Source organism: Chenopodium album, chromosome 15 (assembly GCF_948465745.1).
Source record: "Chenopodium album chromosome 15, dcCheAlbu1.1, whole genome shotgun sequence".
Lineage (NCBI taxonomy): Eukaryota > Viridiplantae > Streptophyta > Magnoliopsida > Caryophyllales > Amaranthaceae > Chenopodium > Chenopodium album.
In genome coordinates this window covers 14,291,445-14,315,695 of record NC_137848.1, presented here as the reverse complement: position 1 = coordinate 14,315,695, position 24,251 = coordinate 14,291,445, and the positions used below count along the sequence as shown (strand labels likewise).

At 35.0% G+C, this 24,251-nt stretch overlaps 1 protein-coding gene across 1 annotated transcript; it reads left to right on the top strand.

The window, feature by feature from the left end:
* Positions 1-5,664: 5,664 nt before the first annotated feature.
* Positions 5,665-7,277, top strand: LOC145580872 (DNA repair protein XRCC3 homolog). Its single transcript, XM_081637958.1, has 2 exons — positions 5,665-6,324; positions 7,185-7,277. Exons 1-2 carry the CDS (start codon positions 5,665-5,667, stop codon positions 7,275-7,277), a joined length of 753 nt encoding a protein of 250 aa, XP_081494084.1.
* Positions 7,278-24,251: the final 16,974 nt, after the last annotated feature.

The following is a 24,251-nucleotide window of genomic DNA, read 5'->3' as shown; positions in this document are numbered from 1 at the left end:
GCTCTGTTTCATGGGCTATAGGAGCGTAGTGAAGCTCAGTCAATCACATGGATATGCATGAATGATGCATGATTGAACTATAGACCTACTTTGAAGCTCAAGTATAGAGCTTCCTGATATATTAGTGGATTCCTTTGACATGAGTGGAACACTGATTTCGTTCAATGATTGATTTAACTGTGGTACACTCAAATGTCTTCCCGTAACTGGAGATTATAAAGTGTATTTCCCAGTTGCTTCATGAGTTGAGTGGGAGCTTTGGTTGCCGCAAGATTAGATTGAGTCCACCTATTTAATTAGGAATGTGGCTTGGCCCCTTGAAGAGGGAGAATTCAGAAAATGCATGGCCGTGCTCAAATGGATTACATAGTAATCATTTGTTTTGTAATTCTAACTCAGTTTTACAAGAAAAGATTTGTAGATTAATATGATCACGACATGAGATGCAATCATATTATCAAATCGACACACATTGACTTGAGGAATTTGAATATTGCGCACTTGTCTCAGACAAGTGGGAGATTGAAGGAATTATGTCTTCGATAAGTGCAATTACTAGATATATCAAGGATCACTATTATGGAGATAATAAATTCGTTCTTTTGGGTCGTCATTATATGTTGCTAGACTATGATCAATGATCTTTGGGCTAGTCAAATAGTCCAAAGCCCACTAGAATGGATCCTATGAGGTCACACACAAAGGTATTGGGTTAAGCAAGTAAGAGGCCCATTAATGGGCCTTATGAGCATTTAACTAATCATGAATAGGATTGGGCTAGTGTAGTTTGATTGGGATTAGGAATTGGGCTTTGTCATGGACTCTTATTTAGAGATGTGATCTATAAATAAGATCCATGCCTAGAGTTGAAAAGTTAGGTCACAATTAACTTCCGTTAAATTGTGAATCAAGGCAACCAAAATCCCAAGAACCCTAACCTCCTTCTCTCTCTCACGGCACCCCTCTCCCCCCCCCTTGGACTTGCGGTCGGCCACCCCTAGTGGCGTTCGTGGTGGTTTGTGACTAGTTCGTTGTTCATACTTCTCCGTAGAAAGTCGATTGATGAGTTCGATCGCGACTAACTAGCATTAGTGGAGGTCTTAATCCGTGCCTATGGACCAAGTAGAGGAATCACGCTTGGGGTTCTTTATCTCCCTTTGTTCTTGCTCGATCACTTGTGGAATCACGCTTCAAAGGTATTAATTCTAATTCTTTATGTGTTATGCATGATCTTGGGATTAGGTGCTATATGAATATGATTCATGTTTTCCGCATTCGTACCTATAAACTCCTACATTTGTACCTTCATCCCCGAACTTCCAGTCATGGTTCCAGACCTATTGGAGTTAACGATCTCCTTGATCGTTAAGGGGTGTAACCTTCACCCTTTGAACGGTTTACAAGTTCCTAACTCTTGTTGGAGATTCTTTTACTCTATCTTCCTTCCCTTTGGATGCCACCATGCTTAAGTGTATGATCACAGTGGGGCTCAAGTGTGGGATGCTTGAAATATTCCCTATAGTACCCCAATAAATGGAACATGCAATTTTATAATATAATAAGTGAAATAAGTAAAATAATAAGTGTGTATAATGATTTAATTTTGGTGAAAGTGATGTATTTGGTAATCAAAGCTCCTTTAACACTAATGTATGTATTTTAGAACTCCAAAGTGGGAAGAAGATCACATGAACTTGTTATTTGTTCACTAAGATGATTTGGATAAACCTTGTGGTTTGTACCACATATACATTTTTGTCTTTAATATTACCATAGTATTACCACGAAACCAAAATTATTAATACATTTATGTATTTAGTAAGTTGGATTCACACAACTTGTTTGGGGGGTGGTTGGATTCACACAACTTGTGGTCTTCATTTTTTTCAAACGTCCATTTACGTTTACCTTTTGTACCATTGAAAAAAACCCATTAACAACTGAAACTTGATGTTGTACCACTAAGGACAGTTTTACATATTTAATAAAAGGTTGTGTATATCATATCTCGAGATGAATTTGTTTTGTACCACTGAAAGTGAACAACGCACAACAAAGTAAGTTGTTGTACTCCTAAAAAGGATTCCACTGTAATTTAATAGGGTACCATTCTAATATATTAGGGTACCTCTTGTTATGAACTATTACTGTGATACGTAAACGTGTCACTGGAACCACGAATTGATGCACTGGTGTTACCAACCGTTAAGGAAGGGTTACCTTTAAGTGAAACAGGTATATCTCCAATATAACTTAGGGTACCTCTAAGTCTTCCTTGGGTATCATCATTTCAATAAGAGGAAACCAATACATGAAAAATGCATATTTTGTGAAATAATTAGAGTTTGATGAAGGTGAAAGGGATGTATGAGTTAATCTTAGCTCCTAAACACTACAATGAGAAATGAGAAATGCATGTAATGTCATTTGTACCCCTCCTAAATAAAGAACATGATAAGAACTTGAAATGTTCTCATAAAGATCATTTCGATAATCGTGTTCTTTGTAAGTTTGTATGTTTGTACAAAACTACAATGAGGGTCTTCAATATTACCATGATTACCACGGTTACCAAGTTTAATAAGAAGATCGTTTTGTTGAGGTTTTGGAAGGGTTTAATACATTTAGGTAACAATTTGGGGGGGGGATTCAGAAACTTAAAATTAATTGTGTGGTAATATGCATTTAATTAATTAGCTTACAACGCCCATTTAAGTGTCGGTTTTGTAAACTGAAATTCAATTTTATACCATTGAATTATATTGTAGGGAAGTCAGTGGTACTAATAGAGATGAGGGTGTAACAGAAGAACAAGTTGGTGTTGTTTACAAGCCCAGGCCCATACAACACGTGCTCGGTTTGAGAACCGCCAATTTTTGGATGTTTTACCGCCAAAAACTTCAGACAACTTAAAAGATCTTTCATTTGCCTTGCTTATAAATATCCATATCCAATTCAGTAAACAAAAGGACATACACAAACACCGGTTGAAATACAAAAACCATGTCTTTAAACAGAACCTTTACCTCTTTAGTTGGTCGTGGAAGCAATTTTCTGACAGGCGGCGATATCGTCTGGGTGGCTGCTAAGCGTTGCAACTGCGGGGGCCAAGCAATATCCGAATTCCGTATTTCTCTATCCAAGGCTAATCCAAGACGACCATACTACAAGTGCAGGTCTTGTTCATTTTGGCAATGGGAAAGGGATGAGGATATGATTAGAAGCACCACCAACAATGATTTAGTGGAGATTTGGCAGAGGCTTGATGTACTTGAAAAGAAAATTGCTACTACTATGAAATATGTAATACTGGCATTTGTGGTTAATCTTGTAGTGCGTATCTGTAGTTGAAATATAAAGTTTATGATTAATGTGATGCCGATAAATATTAGTGGTATCCTTGGATATGTATGTTTAACTATACTTTAAACATTATGGTTGTGCTTCAATAAAAACCTATTGTGTCTCTACTTTATTTGCCCCTTTATTTTTTTGCTTAAGTTAAATATGAAACAAAGAAATAGCACTAAATAAGATATAATTGTAAACATAATACAAACATAAGACAGGCATAATGTAGTTTTAGCATAATTTTTAAATTTTAAACATAACGAAATACATAATAAACCTTGAACATCCCAGTACAAAATACATAACATAGAATTTAACCGTAGTCTTATCATATCATTAATAAAGTCATTATTCATTTCCCCCTCTGTCTTCGTACCAAGTTGATGCACGGTGGAGTCGATCGGTGTTTGGATAGAATTTCGCTCCTGGCTGGAAATTATAAAGAAAACTATTATTAAAAAATTTGAGATTGTGCCCAGTAGCTACTTTCTACTTACAAGTGGCTTGGGATATGAGATTAAAAACACAATTATTATTAAAATTCAGATTTAAAAACAATTATTATTTACTTTTGAAATACAAATGGACTTTAAAATTGGAATTGAGAACTGAATACCTGAACATCTACGCCCATTTGGTGCCCGTAGCTAGCGTCACCCCTGTAAGTCACCCAAGGATACACGTCCGACTTTTGTCAAATAAGAAGCACACTGTAGTACCCATTCACCATCCCGAAACCATCAACCGAGTACACCCCTTGAAGGACTTCTCTAATGTACCCGAGCAAAGAAGCGTCAGCTTTGGCCTCCATCATCACCAACATTTCCGGGGAAAAAGCATTGTATAGCTTGTTGAATGTTTCCTTGAAAGATGGACGATTCACGTTCCGTGCATTCCACAAAATAAAAGTAGCCCCTTTTAGAAAAGATGGAGCGCCCGGAATGTCTTCCGTCGAGCCACACACAGAGATACGGTGGTACCGAATCCCTCTTAAGGATGTTTTACAAGTGAAAACATTTTAACTAACCAATTTAATGTTGAGATTGACTTCCATCACATGTATAGCAGCAATTTTAGACCCTATGAATATGTGCCTTTCATTCAAAGGAATGGTGTAGATTGGAAGGTGGTCAGTCATCATAATTGGCTTACGATCGAAGACAGGGATAAAATCCATGGGTATGAAGGGAGCACCAACCACATCCATGGATTTTTGACACACCACCTTGTGAATACCAGGACACCCTTGTGGAGGTATCCTTCTAGATCAGACAGAATAAGATAGTAAGCAGCCCTTACATCGAAGTCAGCCACCTCCATGACGCTGTTGGGGATGAAGGTTGTTGTCTCATCCTCAAGTGAATTAATTAGTTGCTCCCGGACAACGGTCACCGATATTGGGTCCATGTTAAGGAAGTAATCTTCCCCAACATAATACCTTATCTGGTTGAAATTGAGCTCGGGCTCAATAGAGGTTAAGAAAGGGCTGAAGTACATTAGGGGTTCAGTTGGGTGGTGCAGCATTAGCCGACCCCATATGTTTTGCATACTATTGAGACGAGTGGACATGGCTATACTTCAGTGAGGTTGGAAGGATGTCTAGAGAGGGGTTTCAAGAGAGGAGTAACTGAAAGACTGACCAAAAGAAAAATACAAGTAAAGTACTAAATAATCCAACTACAACCAACCCACTTTGTTCAATTCAACAAGCAATCTGTCCAATCTGACAACAAAAGCAATTCTTGATATGACAATTCATCACCCCAGCAGACTTGCTTTGAATATGATCTTTTGTTAATATTTTTTCGGGATGTTACACATTGAAATAGTACTGAAACAAATAAATGAATATGATAAAATAGTAAACATAAATATATAAGTTCCTCAAGTACAAAATAATAAATTTGCGCTTTACAATTGGGACATAGCATTTACCCTTTGGTGTTACCATGTGACAGAATAGTCCAACTGAAAAAGCATTTACCCTTTGGTGTTACTGTGTGACAGAATAGTCCAACTGAAAGAGCTTCACTTGGATAATCAATTCACTTGGCTCAAGGCAACAGTGGTACTTCATTTATTTTTAAATTGATAACTTTAAATAGTACAACCTTTACATTTTCAAATAACTTATGGTGGGGATATGTTAGTTGGAGTATATCTTCCCAAGTGTTGAGTACTACTTGATAATGTTGTCCTAAGAAATCTAAAATTGTGGTACGTATTATCTATTATGTTATCGAACTTCTTTATATATACAAAGACTTTAGGCATATCCCAATAAATAAAACAACTTTTCACTCCCTTTTAAAAATGAAACCAAAATTCAAAACGAAATGTGACATCATAGATTTTATCTTAGATGGTGGCATACAAACGGGTGAAGTAACTGAAATATATGGGGAAAGTGGAGTGGGAAAAACACAAATATGTTTGTACGGCTCATCAATTTACATTCAAGCATGCACGGTGTTTCCTTCTAAGAGATTAAGCGCTCTTAACAAGAGTATATGTGGTTCGATAGTAGGCGAAGATCCATTGTCCTCGGTCCTTGTTAAAAAAATTGACAACTCAGATCAAATCTTTTTAGTTTTGAACCAAGTCGAACAAATTGTGATGAAATCCCTTGAAGGATGCCGACACACGAGAGTTATTATACTTGACTCTATTGCATACCTTTTCAGGCATGCACATGACAACACCACAAGAGGGTTCATGGAGAGGAGTCAAGTATTATTGGCAGTAGCAACAAAGATGAAACACATAGCAAGTACCTACAACATTGCCTTCGTGGTGGTCAATGAAGTAATCGATGTTTTCGAACACAATAACGCAGTGTTGAGAACATTCACTTCTACCCAGGAAGTCAAGGCATCACTGGGCGAGAAATGGGAACAACAGGTCTCGAATAAGATGTTCATTTCGAACCAGTATAACAACAATTCCAAGTCATGGTATCGCGAATGGCTGGTGGTAAAAAATACAAACAACTCGATCCAAGGGCGGCGATGCCCTTTTCGCATCACACACGAAGGTCTTCAAGTTATGTAAAGTAGGGTACCATCTATGATTTGTAGGGTACCATTTAGGATTTCTAGGGTACAATTTAGGCCTTCAAGTGATGTAAAGTAGGGTACCATTTAGGATCATAATGCTGCCATTTAGGGTACCATTTAGGCCTTCAAGTGATGTAAAGTAGGGTACCATTTAGGATCATAATGCTGCCATTTAGGGTGACAACATACCAGTTGGGTTAACTAGGGTACCATTAAGGTACACTAGGGTACCTTTCAACTTATGTAATGTATTGTGCAAAGTTATCCTTCTGTGTAAACTAAACCTCACCATTTAAGATGAAGTACTAGGTTGGGTAAGTAAAATTAAATCAACTAAACCTCACCATTGAAGATGAAGTACAAGGTTGTTGGGTAAGTAGGTACAGTTGTAACACTGACAAGCTAAACTGTAGAATTAAATCAACTAATTCAATACAAGTCCCATCTCATTGGGCTCAATGCAACAATAAAATATCCTAGTAAATGTTACAGCAAAGGTAGTTAGATGCATTCAATTCAGAAGCAATTGATGCTGTATATAATCTACAGCAAATGTTACCACGAATTCAGTTCATAGCATACAACCACACGTAAATCTAAATAGAGTTTCAACTTCCATACCATGGGCAACAAAGGTAGTGCTTCTAAAACATCTTTTACTACTTTTAATTCTTTCAGTGGTACTAGTAAATCTATCAATCGGTAAATTTAAACTCATGCATGTAAGAAATGATGTTTCAGTGGTACTAACACATCTGTCGTTTCTTTGTTGTACAGGTAACTCTCGTGAGGAAAGAAAACGAAAGAAGCTGTTACGAGGGTGGCCAAGATCAAGAAAACTGGGGTACACGATCTGAAGGCTATCAGTAGGGATATGTACATGCCTAAGCACAGCCACCGTATGATGTTATGTCACCAACTAGCCACGATTGCAAGGGGTGGCTTAGAAGAACTGATCAAAGGGATTGATTTCCACACAAAATATCCATTCTTGACTTTGTTCAAGGTTGGTAGGGCACGTTACTTTCGTAAGGAGGCACTTTGTTTCATGTGGTACTTGGTTGATGTTGTGAAGATAACCGTGTCTTTCGACTTGAGGACATTAAGGAGATCTCTAGCTGAGTGTTATGCCTACCCAGATTACCACACCTACCTCAAACGTTTCTTTGAGTTTTTTCAATACCTTGAGGATTGGTGGTTGGATGTGGATGAGCAAATTGGCAAGGGGAATGAGTGGGGAGTTATCCTTGTTGGTAAGAGGTTCACTATACCTAATGAACAAGGAATCAAAGTCACATATGAATGGCTGCAATTCACGCAAAGAGGATCCAATCGAGGCTATTACTACCAACACCAAGCAACGCATTTCTTTCCGACGCAAAATGTTGGCTGAAAATGGTTACGATGAGATGGCTAACTTGTCTCTTGTTACTGCCGAACCGTAGACCTGCAATGACTACCCACCTGAGTATGTCAGCCGCCTACAACATGCAGTCCATTTGTATGAGACAAACAACACGGAAAGTGACTCGACTAAGGGTCTTGGGTGGACATCGGAGTCCAGTTTTGAGTTTTGTTAACTCGGCTAAGCTAAGGGTCTTGGGCTGGTGTTTTTACCTTTACTTTTACCTAATGCACTGTGCCAACTAAGTTATGGAGTGATTTAGATGTCAATTAGTAATTAAATAACTACCTTGTCTTTAGTAATTAAGCAATTACCTTGTCTTTAGTAAGCGAATGTATTTTCACTATGTTCTTATGTGTTCTTATTTTCACTATATGTGTTCTTATTTTCACTATATTTAGCTTCTTTGCTTATACACATATTCTAATTCTACAGCTTACGATAATTAGGTAATAACTACAGTAAATTTAATACAAACACAAATTTAATACCAACGGACTTGCATTGTTAAAACCTCACTTGTCTGACCAAACTGCATTGTCTACATACAGAATACCTGTGTTGTTGCTGAACAAATTATCACACAACAACCCACAGTAATGGAAACATAGTTTTAACAGACTTAAAAAACAGCAAAACAAAACAATTCCAACAACGCATCGTGTTTTGAGAAGATCCCAAATCAGTAGTTGAAAAAACCACAGAACTACATCGTGTTTTGAGAAGATCCAGTCCTTTTGGGCCAGACTCGTTCCTTGGGGAGAATTTCAACAAATTTTGCTCTAAGTTCATTGCATGAAATGTTCGCATCCTCCAAAAACAACCTCTTCCTCAAGTTCTTCTCCTACACACCAAAATTTTTGCAAAGAAGCTATTGTTATACATGTACAATATCATGTACCATATAAAAGAAGCATAATAATTGACAGCAAACATACCATCGGGTAACTAGTATCAAAAGAATTACGGGCACAGTGTTTAAGGTAACCAAGCATTAGCACACCACAGGAGAAACTATACCATGAATGGCAGGAGAGGTGGTTAGTTTAACTGTACAAATTCATGTATTTGGGACTCTTAATCATAACTTCGATACCATTTATGTACACAACTTATATAACTAACACCATTAACAATGCAACATTCATAATACTTACGTATTTGTTTGCTTTACCATGCCCACCACATGCCTAGGCCACTTCTCACAATTGCCCAACTCCCAAAGGGGATCTTTCAATTGGAAGAGAAAATCAACTGCTTTCACATGTGAAAGGTAAAATTTATAAATTCTACAAGCTCAAACCAGATTACAAAGATGGTTAAGACATTAGAGTGGGTGGCCAAGTTACTAACCAGTTCCGTAACAAGCTCTGAATGGTGTTCATAAGGATCCGGATACAACGAGTCAATCATCCAGAATTGCTTCTTCACCATATCCATGCATAGGCACCACCAGTGTTCATCCGCCTTATCAGCTGACCCATCAAGCACAGGGAAGAAAACTTGTTTCATACACAATTTCATACACATTACAATATATCACAAAACACGACAATAGAAAAGATAAATAGAACAATATACATTATAAAATACAAAACCTACATACTATGCGAATTTCATGATTTGGGATATTTAACAATGGCTTGCCATACTTCCTAGCGAGTTTCGCATAATCCTTGTCCTTTGCCTTAATCATCATCTACACAAATAAATTCAATGTTTCACAAATTCAATTTTCCACAAATTAGTGTGAGTATACCAATAATGACTAGTACAACAACTCAGACATCTATTATTTATCGCATAAGAAGGATCAATCAGAATCCTTTTCCTCCTATTCAGAAACTCACTAGCCCCCCAGTACTTTGTGTACAAAATTGATGTCATCCTCACATATTGATGCCCAAGACGGGCTCGAGGACCCACTACACCATAACAGTCCCTCTGCGTAGCATTCATTCCATCACACTCAATGATAGACGGGCCCTCCCTGCCATTACAAACATAAACAATTAAAATGGACACACCAAACAAGACTATGCATTAGGTTTCACTATGTCTAGAACAAAGGCCTTTTATCAATTTCATGCACACTTAACACTTAACATAAACATAAACCCCTTAAAAAGGCATAAATAACTTGAAAATACGTACTGGTTTTGATCCTTTAAATCCTTCCACCCTTTCACAAACGTCTCCAACCGCTTATCATAAGCTGTTTCCCGAGTCATCATACCGACGACTTCCCCATTGCTCGAATTACAAGATTCTTTCTCCTCAACTGGGCACTTCTCTTTGGGTGCTTTCAACACTTTTGCACCCTTATTACTGCTCCCACTCTCACGGGGCTGGCTTCCTTTACCAGTGCTAATAGTGTGCATATCTTGATTATTCTTGGTTTGACCAGCCTTGGAACCACCACTACCTAATGCAGTCCCAACTATCCCCTCCACTAGACTAACAAGCTTAGGAGTTAAGAGAGCAAACACCTACACATAACAAGGAAAACTATTATAAACTGACTTATTATCAGCATGAATCTTATAATCCAACATAATTGGGCTACTAATACCAACTCCAACCTAACATTTTTCTGTCCCAGGATTGGTTACATCAACTGGTTTTACCAATTTTACTTAAGCTCAAAGGCCTCAATCCAAGCAGGCAAAACATGATAAACTTGCACATCAAGCAGGCAAAAAAGGAAATCATAATCCATCACGGCGAGAATAAAGCAGTTCCAAATTGCAAATATGGGAAGGAATCTGATGCTACATATAATAACCATGTACTGTAAATCTAAAATTTAGCTTACCAGATTCATCTAAGGCTAAATTGTACAAATAGCACATTACAGACATTTGGATAACAAGGTAATGTTGAAACTCAAGACCACAGATTTCTAGATTATACAAAATGCTAAAACTCCATCAAAATTAGGGATTGTAATACCATACTTTACACCCTATTTTTAGCAGATTTTCCATCTTTACCTCCCCAAGACACATAGTACCATATCCAAAATGTATACGCACACAATATGCAAAATGAAATTGTATATGCACATAGTTACTTACCTGATCTGCCATAGTATTAACAGAGTTATTAATGGAATTATTAACGACTTTACTTTGCACCAGCTCGAGATCTCCATCATCACGTGGCACCAGAGGATGGTCCTCCCCATATGCAATGTCTAGAACCTGTTACGCCCACAAGTACCAAAATCAGTTCCGTCCGGGATAAATGAATAACCAGAATTTATTGTAAACTAACTCACCAGTAAATGCCCAAACTCTTCATCAGACCTCCGATCTTCATCTACAACTGCTATCACATGTTCAGAATCCCACACCATCAACCTAGGGTATATACCCCACCTATTTGGTACACGATGGAGGTTATCTAAATAAAAAATCTGCATTTTCCACTAACTTAATTAGCATACATGATCTTAAACCAATACATAACCAAATAGTTAGGGTAACCTTACCATAAGAAACACAAAGCTCCCACCACAGCCGCAACGAAATCCATCTTTCTGAAACTTTGTCTGAAATCGATCAGTTGAGTCACGCACCCAGTCAATTGTGAACTTGCACCAATCATACTCTCCAGCTACACATGCAACTACCAATGTTGGCACTAATGATGCAGCCAAGTTCGAACTGTTTGTGGTCGTGCAGACTATCATTCCAAGGGCAACAATTAGGAAAGCAATCATAAAGTCCTCTTCATCCACTTCAGTCTGCAGCTCCACCAGAGAACCATCTTCAAGCTCAGGGCACATGGCTGCAGCTGCAAGATTAAGAGACACCATTTGTCGCTTCAACCCAACACCGTATTGTTGAAACACCCGCATAATCTTCTGGGTGTCCTCTTCGTCATCGCCGAGAACAAGAGGAACTTCCTTGCTTCCTATTGGAATACCAAGAATGGACCTGACTTGGTTTGGCCCCAGAGGAAGAATTGATCCATCTCCAAAGACCATTGTCCCATCAGCAAAAACCCTGCTCATCAGCCAATAACAAAACTGCCTCGGGATATTTTTCATATCCAAATGCAGCAACCCCCCAAATCCCATTCTTTCCACCAACTCCTGTCTCTTCGGATCAAACTTCTTCACCAGGAAACAAAAATTTTCCACTCTGCAAACTATATTGGGCTGCTGTAACACAAAGCACACATATTAGCATCAGCATTACTCAATTTCAAATTTATATAACCAACCCCTCCCAAAGCAAAGCATGTTAAAATTACACTATATCCAAAAAAAAACATTAACCAGCCCATCCCAAAGCAAAGCATATCTATACCTTCCCAATGTTCTCATAATGTGTCCGTAGGACTACACCATCAGCCATAACTCTATGTCCTTCTGTTTGAATACCCTACAAATATAGAGAATAAATAGTTCTCACATTTCAGAATTTCACAGAAAACTAGTAATAAAAATATGGTACAACGAAAACTTCTTCATACCTTCTTATTCGCCCCGCCACACAACGACTTCCCTTTTCTCTTCTTAGCCTTTCTCTTCATATACTCCTTAATCATCACCTCCATAAATCCAGAACTTGAATCTGAATCACCATCATTGCTCAAATGTTCTGATTCCTCATGATCATCATCTTCTTCGTACTCGTGATCAGTTTTTGCCTTTCGTTTACTAGTCGCCATTGGTTTCGGTTGGCCCACACGTTTGAGGTTCGATGACGAACCCACAGGTTTGCGTACCTCCCTTTTTAATGGACCTTGAAAATCATCGGTCACCTAAGTTAGTTCTACACTGCAACATTATTCACTCCACCAATCCATATAACAATAACCAACACATACTCACCCCCCCCACTTTGTTCGATTCATCGACCGAACAATTGACTTCTTCTTCATGACAACACTGTGGTCCAACTGCCCATAAGATGCAAGCACACATTAGCTTCTGCATGACAATTCTATTACATCTATTAAATCAAAAACATAACTAAGGCATAACAACATATTTACTTTTCATAATATATAGCATCACTTCAGTGTTCTGAGATCATTTCATAATATATGGCATTAACATATTTACTTTTCTATCATATAAATCCAATTTCCAAATTGATGGACTCAGGCTTTGATGTAAGTTGAAGTTCGATATATTTATGAAAAGGTAGCCTATTACGGCTCGTGTTACTTCAGATTTCAAAAACATTAAGATGATAGGGCAGCATCAAGCTACAATCAGAACCATTTCTACAATCAGATCCTGTCCATTTATCTCAACATGAAAAGCTGAAAATGGATCCTGTCCATCAAGCTACAGCAGAACTCATATATAAAAAAGGTCATCTCTTACAAAGTTACAGAGCATATCAAGCTTCACAATACCTCAAAAATAAAGAGTTGAAGGATCTTAAAGAACCAAATTTCATGGTAACTTGATAACAATGCACCTACAACACAAATTTTTAACTTAAGGCATAATAATCTTGTAGCTTGTTGCTTTGTTGGACAAGCAATAAATTGACTAAATACAAGAGATAAAGATCATCAATATGATGAATTCCTCAAATTTTCCATCATCATTAAGGTTAACGATTAACTAGGTGTCAAAGCATAACTGTCTTCGAAGGGCTAGTAAATCAATTCTATTACAAGACAATAAACCTAAATCATTTCAAACACCTATTAAATCAAAGAGGTAACTACAGCATAACAACAAACTAATTTCTTTTGCATGACAATTCTATTACATTAGCTTTTGACAAGTCAAATACAACTCAATAAACCTAAATCATGGCAAATAAACATCAATTACATCTCAATAAACCTAAAACATTTCAAATATAAATCAATTACATCAATGAGGCAACTAAAGGCATAACAACAAATAATTGCTTTCAAATAACAAAACCGAAAGGAAATAACTAAGGCATCTACTAATAATGAATTAATTGCTTAATCATATAATTTCTTAGAAATTACTAAGGAAATACAACATAAACCATCAACACCATAACCCATGAAATAATGCGGACAATATTCGCAATGATACCACCACACCCATCAACACCATCAACGCATTCATATGGATAAAAAGCCAACCCAGACAAACCAACACAGACATTTACCTCAATCGTTCCAAGAGTACCCTTTACTGCAAAAATACGCTAACTTTATTCAATTTCTACATGAAATTAGACCCTATTTCTCCCGATTATTGCGAAACATTTGATGGAACACTAACTGCAAAATTTTCTCTTTCCTTAAACCTTCACATGCAAAATTTTCCCTAATTTAAACCTTCTTTGCAAAATTTAAACCCACATCTTCCCAATTACAATACAGAATTCCGTTCAATTCATCCCCAATTTGGGAATCGATCCCAAAACGCGACCCAATAATTTCAACCATTTCATAAAATATCCCCCAAAAAACCCTAACTTTCATTTCAACATATCAAAACGATTTCTAATCAACGATTAAAACTAAAACTCTAAGTTGTACATTTCAAATTGCAAAACTTAAACATAAATATACGGACCTGTTCCAACAATAGAGGGACTTTGTGTACAATTTAACAAAAGTTCTTCGTCGAGGAGATGGAAGGAAACGATGAGAAGCTCAAAAATTCAGGACTTGTTCGAGGAGCAGGACAGAGAAAAAATGAGGAGAGAGAAAAATTGAGGTTAGAGAGGAGAGAGGAAATAAGAACAGCCACACAGACCGAGCTTTACGAAGTGAAAAGGACAGGTCACACTCTTGATAACGGGATGCTTTACCTCGAAACGGCGCACCAAGCTGCCAAAATTCAAATTACGTATTAAAAGACGCTTATGCCCCTGCGAGACAATGGCTAAATGTCTCGCAACCCTCCGTTTAGAAACCCTCCATAAATCCCTCTCATATCAGTCATATGGGCCATACATGAGGTGGATTTTATGAATTAAATAAGGAGTAGCTACACCAATTGTAAAACTTTGTGTAAATCAAATCTTTATGTGGTACTTTTATATTGAAGCTATCAGAAGACTCTAGTTTGTTGATGCCACGTCGCGATGAATGCCTATTTTCGTCCTTTAAGTCTGCTTTTTTTTTTTTCCCCTCTTTTCTAAACTGTCCGTTGTATTCGTCTTTCTTCGCTTCATCAATCTGGGAATGAAGGAAAAATATGCTGCTTTAACCAGCGCGAAAGACGTGATTTACTCTGAGCAGCTTTTAGACTTCCTTTGTCAATAAGTTTCAATAAGTTTTTTATAATGTCGCGCGCGATTATTGTTTTGTGTTTTATTTTTTTAATATTAATATAAAGTGCAATAATATGTTTTCTACGTATACTTATCGACTAGTTTAACATTTGTAAACTAGTTAGGCAAATAAATAAATAAATAACTAAATAAATAAAATAACATTTAAAAAGTAGTTATATATAAATAGCGGGAATGATGATGAATTTGTATAAAAATATATTTCAGAGAAATGATTTTATTTTATTTCTCTATTTTTCGTTGCTAGTTTTGTTAGAGGTAGAAAACAACTTTTCCATTGATAAAAAATTACTTTTAAGAATTGGGAAACCATTTTTCTTTTGTAAGTAAGATATGCTTTATTTTCCTCTAAATACATCACACCTCTATTATCTCTCTCCTATCCTCCCACCCTTGTACTTCCAATATTCTTTTTCACCCTAAGTTTTCATGTTAACGGAAAATCATTTTCTTCATAAACAACAATTTTCAATAGAAAATGTGGTTCTGAAAATAATTTTTTATTCTTTGATTATTGGAAAACTTGTGGACAAAAGAAAAATGGAAGTAACAGAAAATATGGTTGTGAAAAAAAAATCCTTTCTTTGTTTGATTATTGGAAAACTTATGGACAAGAAAAATAGAAGTAAAAAAAGTAAAGGATGGATGAAGAAGAGAAAATAGAAAAGTGATGACGAAAAAGGCTAGGAAAAAATGGCAAACACAAAATGCTTTTCCATCTCTTAGAATTAAATTTTAAGCTAAGAAGAATTTGGTTTCAACCGTCAACAAAACAAACAAAATAAAATGGAGAAGTGAAAGAAAAATTACATTTTTATGAAATTAAAATGTTTTCTATCATAAGGAATTATAATCAAACAAACAAATGAAAATTCTTTTCATAAACATATTTCAATTGAAATTGTTTTCTTTAAAAAAGGATATTCTATACTTCTATATGGAAAGTGTGGATTTTCCGTACATGATTTTGAGCTTGACCATATTAACAGAAATGGGCACAATATTATAGGAGAAAATGAATATTTTGGATATTTTGGAAAATAATTAGAGGATTTTCTTCTATTTATGGATAAATGACTTATAAATCAACCCGCCAGAGCAGTTGTCTAACTTGTCTTGTTTATTTTGTTAAAATCAAAGAGACCGGTTATTAATAAACCTGGTCTTTTAGATACTATAAACAGTATATTTATGTGCAAAATCAGACTTTTTTAACCAAAGAGACCGGATTTCCCAAAAAACTGCTTTCTTATACTAGTATATGTTTTCTTTTTCACACGCAAATATATTAAATTACTCTTTTATAAAACTCATTGCCGGAGGATGAGTACGTCATACACGCAAAGATGATTGATACAAATTTTTGAAATGAATTAATAACTCAAATGCTTCCTCCGTTCTTTTATTATTGCACCACTTGCTTTTAAGAAAATTTCACTAATATTGCACCATTTCCATTTAAAGAAACAAAATATGTGTGTTCATACTGTAAATATCCAATATGTGCTTACTTTTAACACTTGATTCTTTACTTTATGTTTACATCACATGGCCTTGTTTGTACTTTTACCTTTCTCTCTCCTCATTTTTCCCACTATCAAAAAATGTGCACCCAACATGTATCGTGCAATAATAAAATAAAATAAATAAATAAAACAGAGGAAGTATTAGTTTTGAAAAAATGATAATATTTCACATATTACTTTGTATTTCGTAATATGCTTAATTTAATACCCCAATCTCAAAACCTGGATCCACCTTCTTTAAAAAAAAAAAAAAAAAAAAAAAAAAAAAAAAAAAAAAAAAAACCTAGATCCACCACTATCTATACATAATTTATAATGTGATAGCAAAAAATAGTTGATTTTGATAATCATGCTAATTGTTTTTGGTTCTCCTTAGGACGTGTTCGGCGCTAGTGTTTGAGTAGCTTTTAAGTAGCTTTTATCAAACCACTACTTAACAGAAAATGTGAGTGTTTGACAAAGTAGTGGTTAGGGTAGCTTTTAGTGGTGGAGGTAGCTTCTATGAAAAGTTAGAAAGATTAGCTTTTGAAATTAAAGGTAGCTTTTTGAGGTAGCTGTATAAAATTTAATGTATAGTTTTAAAAATAAAATATTGATTTTTAAATGTAACAGTTAGTCAACCGCTACTTTACCACACACTTATAACTAAATTATTTATCTTCACAGCTAACAGTTTGTTGACAGCTAACAGCTACTTACACAGCTAGCAGCTACCTTCACAGCTACAGCTACCTTCACAGCTATATTTTGCCGAACACGCCTTTTTAGTAGTAATTAATTGAAATTATTCAATGGCTATAGCCTGTAGAGAAATTATAGCTATTGTTACTATTTTCAATATCAACCATTTATTTTGAAGAATCAATTATGTGCATACATTCAATTGACTAATTTAATGAAAAAAAAAAACTGCTAGCCATCACCATTTATGCAGTTTCATACACTTGAGAATTGCTGTTTTATTAACATTAATTCAATATAGTTGTACGTATCAGTGTATCACATGTCTTTGATTCTTCCATCAAAATTATAAAACAATCAATCATCATCATCCCCAGCAAACAAAACTAGAAAAATAAAATGTAAGATGGAAGAAGCATCATATTCTCTCGTTCACCTACTACGGAATTAATACTCCATAATTACCTTTCTTCCACGCACCAATATGTAAACAATGACGTTACTGACTTACCAATAGTCCCACCCCAAAGTGACTCTAGTGAGATAGATTTAATGCTTTGATTCCACAAAACTTTAAAGTTGTAAGATACAAACCTTACCAATAGTCTAAACTTTGTTAGATAAAGTGTGTATTTTTTGAGACCTCATTCATACATCGTACAAGGACTCCAATGTGTTTAGGATTTATTTATTTTTTTTTTTAAAGGTAAGAAGAAGGAATTTATTGAGCCGACACCTCTCACAAATTTAGCCAGCCCAATTTCGCAGGTCATCGCTTGAGAGTAGAGGGGAGAGGTAAGGAAATGCCCCTACTCCCAAGCATTTTGTAGTTGGTGGAGCTCGAACTCGTGAGCTCAAAGTTACTAGGTGAGTTCCCTCACCAACTCCACCAAGCTTTGCTTGGTTAATCCAATGTGTTTAGGATGACCCAATACAAGAAAGCCTCAATCATATGCGAAATACGACAAATCATACAGAGTACTACAATACTTGAAATATACAAATAACCAAAATATATATTCGACCTTCCTTATAGAGATGTCCTAATGTGCTCATAAACAAGCTCAGGTAAAGCTCATTCGTTAATAAAGAAACGACGCGAGTTCGAACAAAAACTTCAAGTTCGTTTATTTAGTAAATGCGCTTAGCTTAAACAATTATGTGGAGTTCAAATCATTTAGGCTCACGAAAAGTTCATTCATCACATGTGCTTGTTCGTATATGTTCGTTTATAGCCCGTTGAAGCTCCAACATGTATACCATATTACCATCATTATATTTAAAAAGGTTACCTAAAAATCAACATTCAACAACATATACTCCCAATTCTCCTAAAATTAAACCATGGATTATAAACATTCATAAATTTCTCACATACATTAATGTGATAAGATCTTGCTCATTCATCAAGACTCGTTTATAATAAGCTGGTGAATATTATAGTAGGATCGAGCTCGAATTAAATGAGCTACTCATGAGCCAAGCTTGAACCAAAAAAATCATTAATGAGCCAAGCTTAAACATAAAGAAAACGATTGGCTTGAGCTTATATTTTTCTTATCAAGCCCAACTTGAACAGACTGATACTCGGCTCGGCTTGGCTTGTTGATATCCTTACTTACTCTTAAAATGTCATATAATTTATGTAGTATAATTATATACATTACAATTAAGAACAACTTACCAAGTCCCACGATCGCAAACCTACAACTAAAACTACAACTACTCGTACAACATTAAAAAATGAAGACCCATTACCCTCCAACATTAGCTGCATTACCTTAAGTAAGACCTGCAAGCAACAAATTTAGAAGAAACAAAATTCTTCATGGGCTATGGGGATGCCCACTTGATGCACCCTTTCTCCATTAAAGAAACCAAGTTGATTTTAGTGGTGACGATAAGACTTCTAAAAGGTATGAATTCCTCTTTTATTTCTCTAATATATACCAGCAATATATCAGAGGATCGGATAGCAAACAAACCAAAAAAAGAGTAGCTAGTCTACAATTGGGAGTGGGAGAGGCACAATTCCTAATGAAGTAGCTAGATGACTCCATGAATATTAGATGTGAGCAGAAAAAAGGGTCTTCTTATTTGATCTTGCTAACAAATGCCCACAATTTCAAAAGTGATATTAATTTGATAATGCATGTCAAAATTACGCATCAATTGTTATATTAATATTCATTTTTAATTTAATCTCTACTTTCTATTATTTTATCTAATGTCCCCGGAACATTTGTTAGCTTTTGTCTTATAGGTACAGGTTAAGAGGTACACACTATGCGTGTACTTTACAACATTGTACACGTGTAGCGTGTACCTCTTAGCTTGTATATGATTAAGGACGTGTTCACATTTACTGAAGTGAGTTGAACTGACTAGAGCTGAGTTGAGCTGAACTAAACTGAATAGAGCTGAAATGAATATTTTATGAACGAAAGAAATTAGGAGCTGAACTGAACTCAACTGATTGGAGCTGAACTGAACTGAAATTAAGCTGAAATGAACTGGCCCTAAATAAGGATAGTTAAAAAGCAGTTTTTATTGGTGGTTATTTTTTTTTTCTGTGGCATATATAACTGTTTTAAGGGTAGTTTTTCTTAAAAACATGAATAAGGATAGCTATTATTGGGAAAATATTTAATATATAATTGTGTAAAAAAGATATGTAATTTTACATTTCAGAGGGGTATTTTGAAAAATGTCAAATTTAGTAACCAAGATGTCCTTTCTCTTTTATATACTACTATAAATTATAATCACTAAGGGTTTATTCACTTCAGCTTAATTACAGTTCAGTTTAGTTCAGCTCCAATCAGTTCATTTCAGTTCAGCTCTAATTAGTTTAGTTCAGCTCCTAATTTATTTCCTTCTCTCATAAAATACTCAGTTCAGTTCAGCACCAATCAATTTAGTTCAGTTCAGCTCTAATCAGTTTAGTTTCAATCAATTTAGTTCAGTTCAACTCAGTTCAGTAAATATGAACAGACCCTAAATGGTATTTGCTTAATGTGGCCCTTTGCTTGTCCTCTTTACACTTTAAATAATCATTGATTTTTTACATTTCAACTTTTTCTCTCCTTCAAAATTCTTAAGTAATAACAATTGAGCTTGCCTCATTTAATCAGGTTGATTAACAATTTTGTTAACCAATCTGATTATGGTACAACTTCTTTTGCTCATTTCGTTTTCATATTGTAGTTCATGTTTTTCTATTTAGGAGACCCAAAAAGTTATTTATGTTTTATTTTTAGATAGTATGAAAGATCATTGTACTCTCATTTTTTAACCATATTCATTGAATTTCCAAAATTACCTTTGAATTTATCATTTACCTTGTACTTTTTCCACTTTATCTCTCTAATTTTTGTTTATAATTGTACTTTTTACTTTTTTCTTTTAAAATAAAAATACTTCATCCATGCTGTCAAAAAAAGAAATACAGAGTATATTTCACCCACTTTCTCATTCTATTTCTTAAATATCCTGAAAAAACACAATTTGAATACTAAGGATCTGTTCTGATTGACTGAACTAAGCTGAACTGAATTGTACTTATTGGAGCTGAACTAAATTGAACTGAACTGAATTTTTTTATGAGAGAAGGAAATTAAGATAAGAACTGAACTGAACTTATTGGAGTTGAACTAAACTGACCTGAATTGAAAATAAGTTGAAGAGAACAGACCCTAAGGGTTCGTTTGGCATCACTATGGTTTTCTGTGTTTCAAAATCATATGATAGGTCATATAGTGAATAAAAAATTAGTCAAATTTATTAAACTCGTGATAATTATGAAAACTGACAAAAGAAAAGTGGAAACACATATTTCTTGTTTCCTGTTTTTGGTTAAAAAAAATAAAATATAAAATAATGCCAAACACGCCCACATATTTATATTTTATTTAAATTAAAAGTAAAACAAGTCATCCTCCGTAGCCACCACCATCACATTTAGATCCGGCAATTCTGACCCGAACCAAACTTGATCCGACTTGAAGTTACCCGAAATCCAAAGTGACCCGACCCAATTTAAACCCGGATTGATTGACCCGAATTAACCCGACCTGAAGTGACCCGATTCTTGAAGTGTATAGGGTGAAATAGTGAATTATTTATTTTGGGGCTTTTTTCTTTCCTTAAGTAATAGATAGTCATGATTTTTTTTTATTTTCTTAACAATTTTACTTTATTTATCCAATTATTTTTTTTAAGTGAATTTATTTTGATGACCGACCCAACCTGAATTGACCCGACTCGAAAATTGGTCTTAAAAATTGACCCGACTCGAACGGACCCAAAAAGAGGACCTGAATTTGACCCGAAACCCGAATTGACTCGAACTCGACCCTAATATTTGCTGACCCAAAATTGACCCGATCCAAATTAACCCAACCCAAACTCGACCCAAATGAACCGTTTGCTAGGTCTAAAATTCACATCCGCCATCACCCTGAAACCCATCACAACCATCACCATCTCTTCGTCTTCCCGTCGATCAAACCCACAAAAACCTTCTTCTTCGTCATCTTCTTCTTGAACCTCTTCATGGCAAAACAAAAAGACACCTTTATAGAAATTAAAAGAGTATAAATTAGGGTCATATTAATCCCTTGGGTAAAGCTTTCCATTCGCCATAGGTGGTGGTGGCGTTGGTGTGCAGCGGATCGCGGGTTGAAAGAAGGTGGTTTCTAGGTTCTGAAATGGAGAACGGAGGAATAAAAGGGTGAAAAATACAAAGTTGCCCCAATTTCATAATTAAAATGACCCTAATAACCCCTGATTTGCATCCAAAGTTTAATCAATAAACCTTGTGTTTTCTCATAACAATTTCTAGATAAAATTTGATTTACACGATGGTTTAAGACATCATTAAAGATTAAACCCCATTGAAAATTTCATCATACACCCAGGTGTACCATGAGTATGGTACACCAGGTCAAAATACATGAGTTATAAAAACGCGGAAAGAATATTGTATACAAATACAAAGTACACAAGCAAAAAAAAAAAAAAAAAAAAAAAAAAAAAAAAAATCAAAACGATTCTCCTCTTGATTTAAGAGGTTATTGTGTTATTTTTATTCCTTGATTCATTATTTACATTCCATATTACTTTTAATAAACAAAATTTCATTTTTTTGGTTAAGAGAAAGAAATTAGGTTTATAGAGAGAGAACTATGGTAAATTTTGAATTTCAAAGTGATTTAAGGTTATTTCGAAGTTGATTTCATCGTTTTGATGAATCATTTAATTGAAATATCGATGTAATTGACAAATTCGTTGTTGAGAGAAAAGGTATTTTCAAATATTTTTTGTTTTCAATTTTTAAGTTTTGGTGTTATTTTCTAAGGTTGAAGATAATGTTCTTCCTATTTTGATGAATGTTCTTTTATCATTTTTTTAATTGCAATGATATATGTTTTTTAAGTACGATCAATATGTTCTTTGAGTCTAAACTATATGTTCTTTGCGATACAAACAATGTTCTTTAAGGTAATATATGTTAATTATGTTCTTTGTTTATAATAATACAAATTATATTCTTGGGTATAATAATACAAATTATGTTCTTTTTACTTATATAATATGTTCTTATATTTTGAATTTCAAATTTTTGAAATTTAAGAAAGAAATTTTGAATTATATTTGTGTAAAATTAATTTAAGATATAGAATTTTTTGATATCTGAATATTTTCTGATTCAAATGTAATATTTTGAAATAATTTGACAGTAAATTATTGGTAAAACTCAATTCATAGTTATGTTTTACCTTTTCAATTCATAGTTATGTTTTACGTTTTTGATAATAAGTATATCACAATATATTGTGTTCTTTATATTTCAATGATATGTTCTTTTATAAATTCGTGATTCACTTTATAATTATTTGCTATGTTCTTTCTACTTTAATTTGGGTGTATCATGCGCATGGTACACCCGGGTGTACAAACCACCAATTGAAACCCCATTAGTATTTCTCTCAAGTGACGAATTGAATTTTTGATCAGATGAGTTAGAAAGTTAAAATGAGGAGATACGAAGCTGTGAAATACTTTCACCCGGAGATGGCTGATTTCAAAACGATTAAGGGCCTGTTCACATTTACTTAATTTCAGTTCAGTTCAGTTCAGCTCCAATCAGTTCAGTTCAGTTTAGTTCCAATCAGTTCAGTTCAGTTCAGCTCTTAATTTCCCTCTCACATAAAATATTCATTTCAGCTCAATTCAGTTCAGTTCAGTTCCAATCAGTTCAGTTCAGTTCAGTTCAGCTCCAATCAATTCAGTTCAGTTCAGTTCAGCTCAATTCAATAAATATGAACAGGCCCTAAATCGAATGATATTAATAAGAAGAGACGGAAATATATACGGAGTACCTTTGTACTTGTTGCTGTTGTTTTTATTCCTCAAAAATCATCGGCTTTCTTCGTGATATTGATAATTCTAGCCTTTGGATCTATGGCGCTTTTTGTTCCGCATAAATCATCATCCCTCCTCCTCACATGGATAGCGCTGGCTTTTGGATACGTGGGTCTTTTTATCTCAATTATATCATATTTATCATAATTTGTCATATGAATAATTCTGGCCTTTGGGCATATGGTTTTCTTGATTCCAAACATATCATCGACCCCATACACCATCTTAGTTCCATTTGGACCGCTACGATTGGCTAAACCTGTTGTTGAATGACCTACATTAAAGGAATGAAGCTGCAATAAAAACAAATTAAATACTCGTATATATTATTATATGTTAATAAAAATAAAAACTGGTTTAGACAATTAATAGGGAAATTTGGGTGATTGAGAGAAAAAACCTCGACACGCTTCTGAAACAATGCCATTATAGCTGAGGCCTGAGGTTATGGTGTTTCTGTTTTCTTTTCACCTTAAAGGTTTAAACAGGGGTTTTTATAGCAATCCTTATTGATAAATTGAGTTATTAAAAAATCATTTTAGTCTATTAT

What these genes read in the sequence shown, in the direction of transcription:
- LOC145580872 (XM_081637958.1), top strand. Translation starts at nt 5,665, where the DNA reads ATGAAACCAAAATTCAAAACGAAATGTGACATCATAGATTTTATCTTA. An exon ending in GGTATCGCGAATGGCTGGTG is followed by an intron (nt 6,325 to 7,184) that starts GTAAAAAATACA and finishes TTTGTTGTACAG; the next exon opens with GTAACTCTCGTGAGGAAAGA.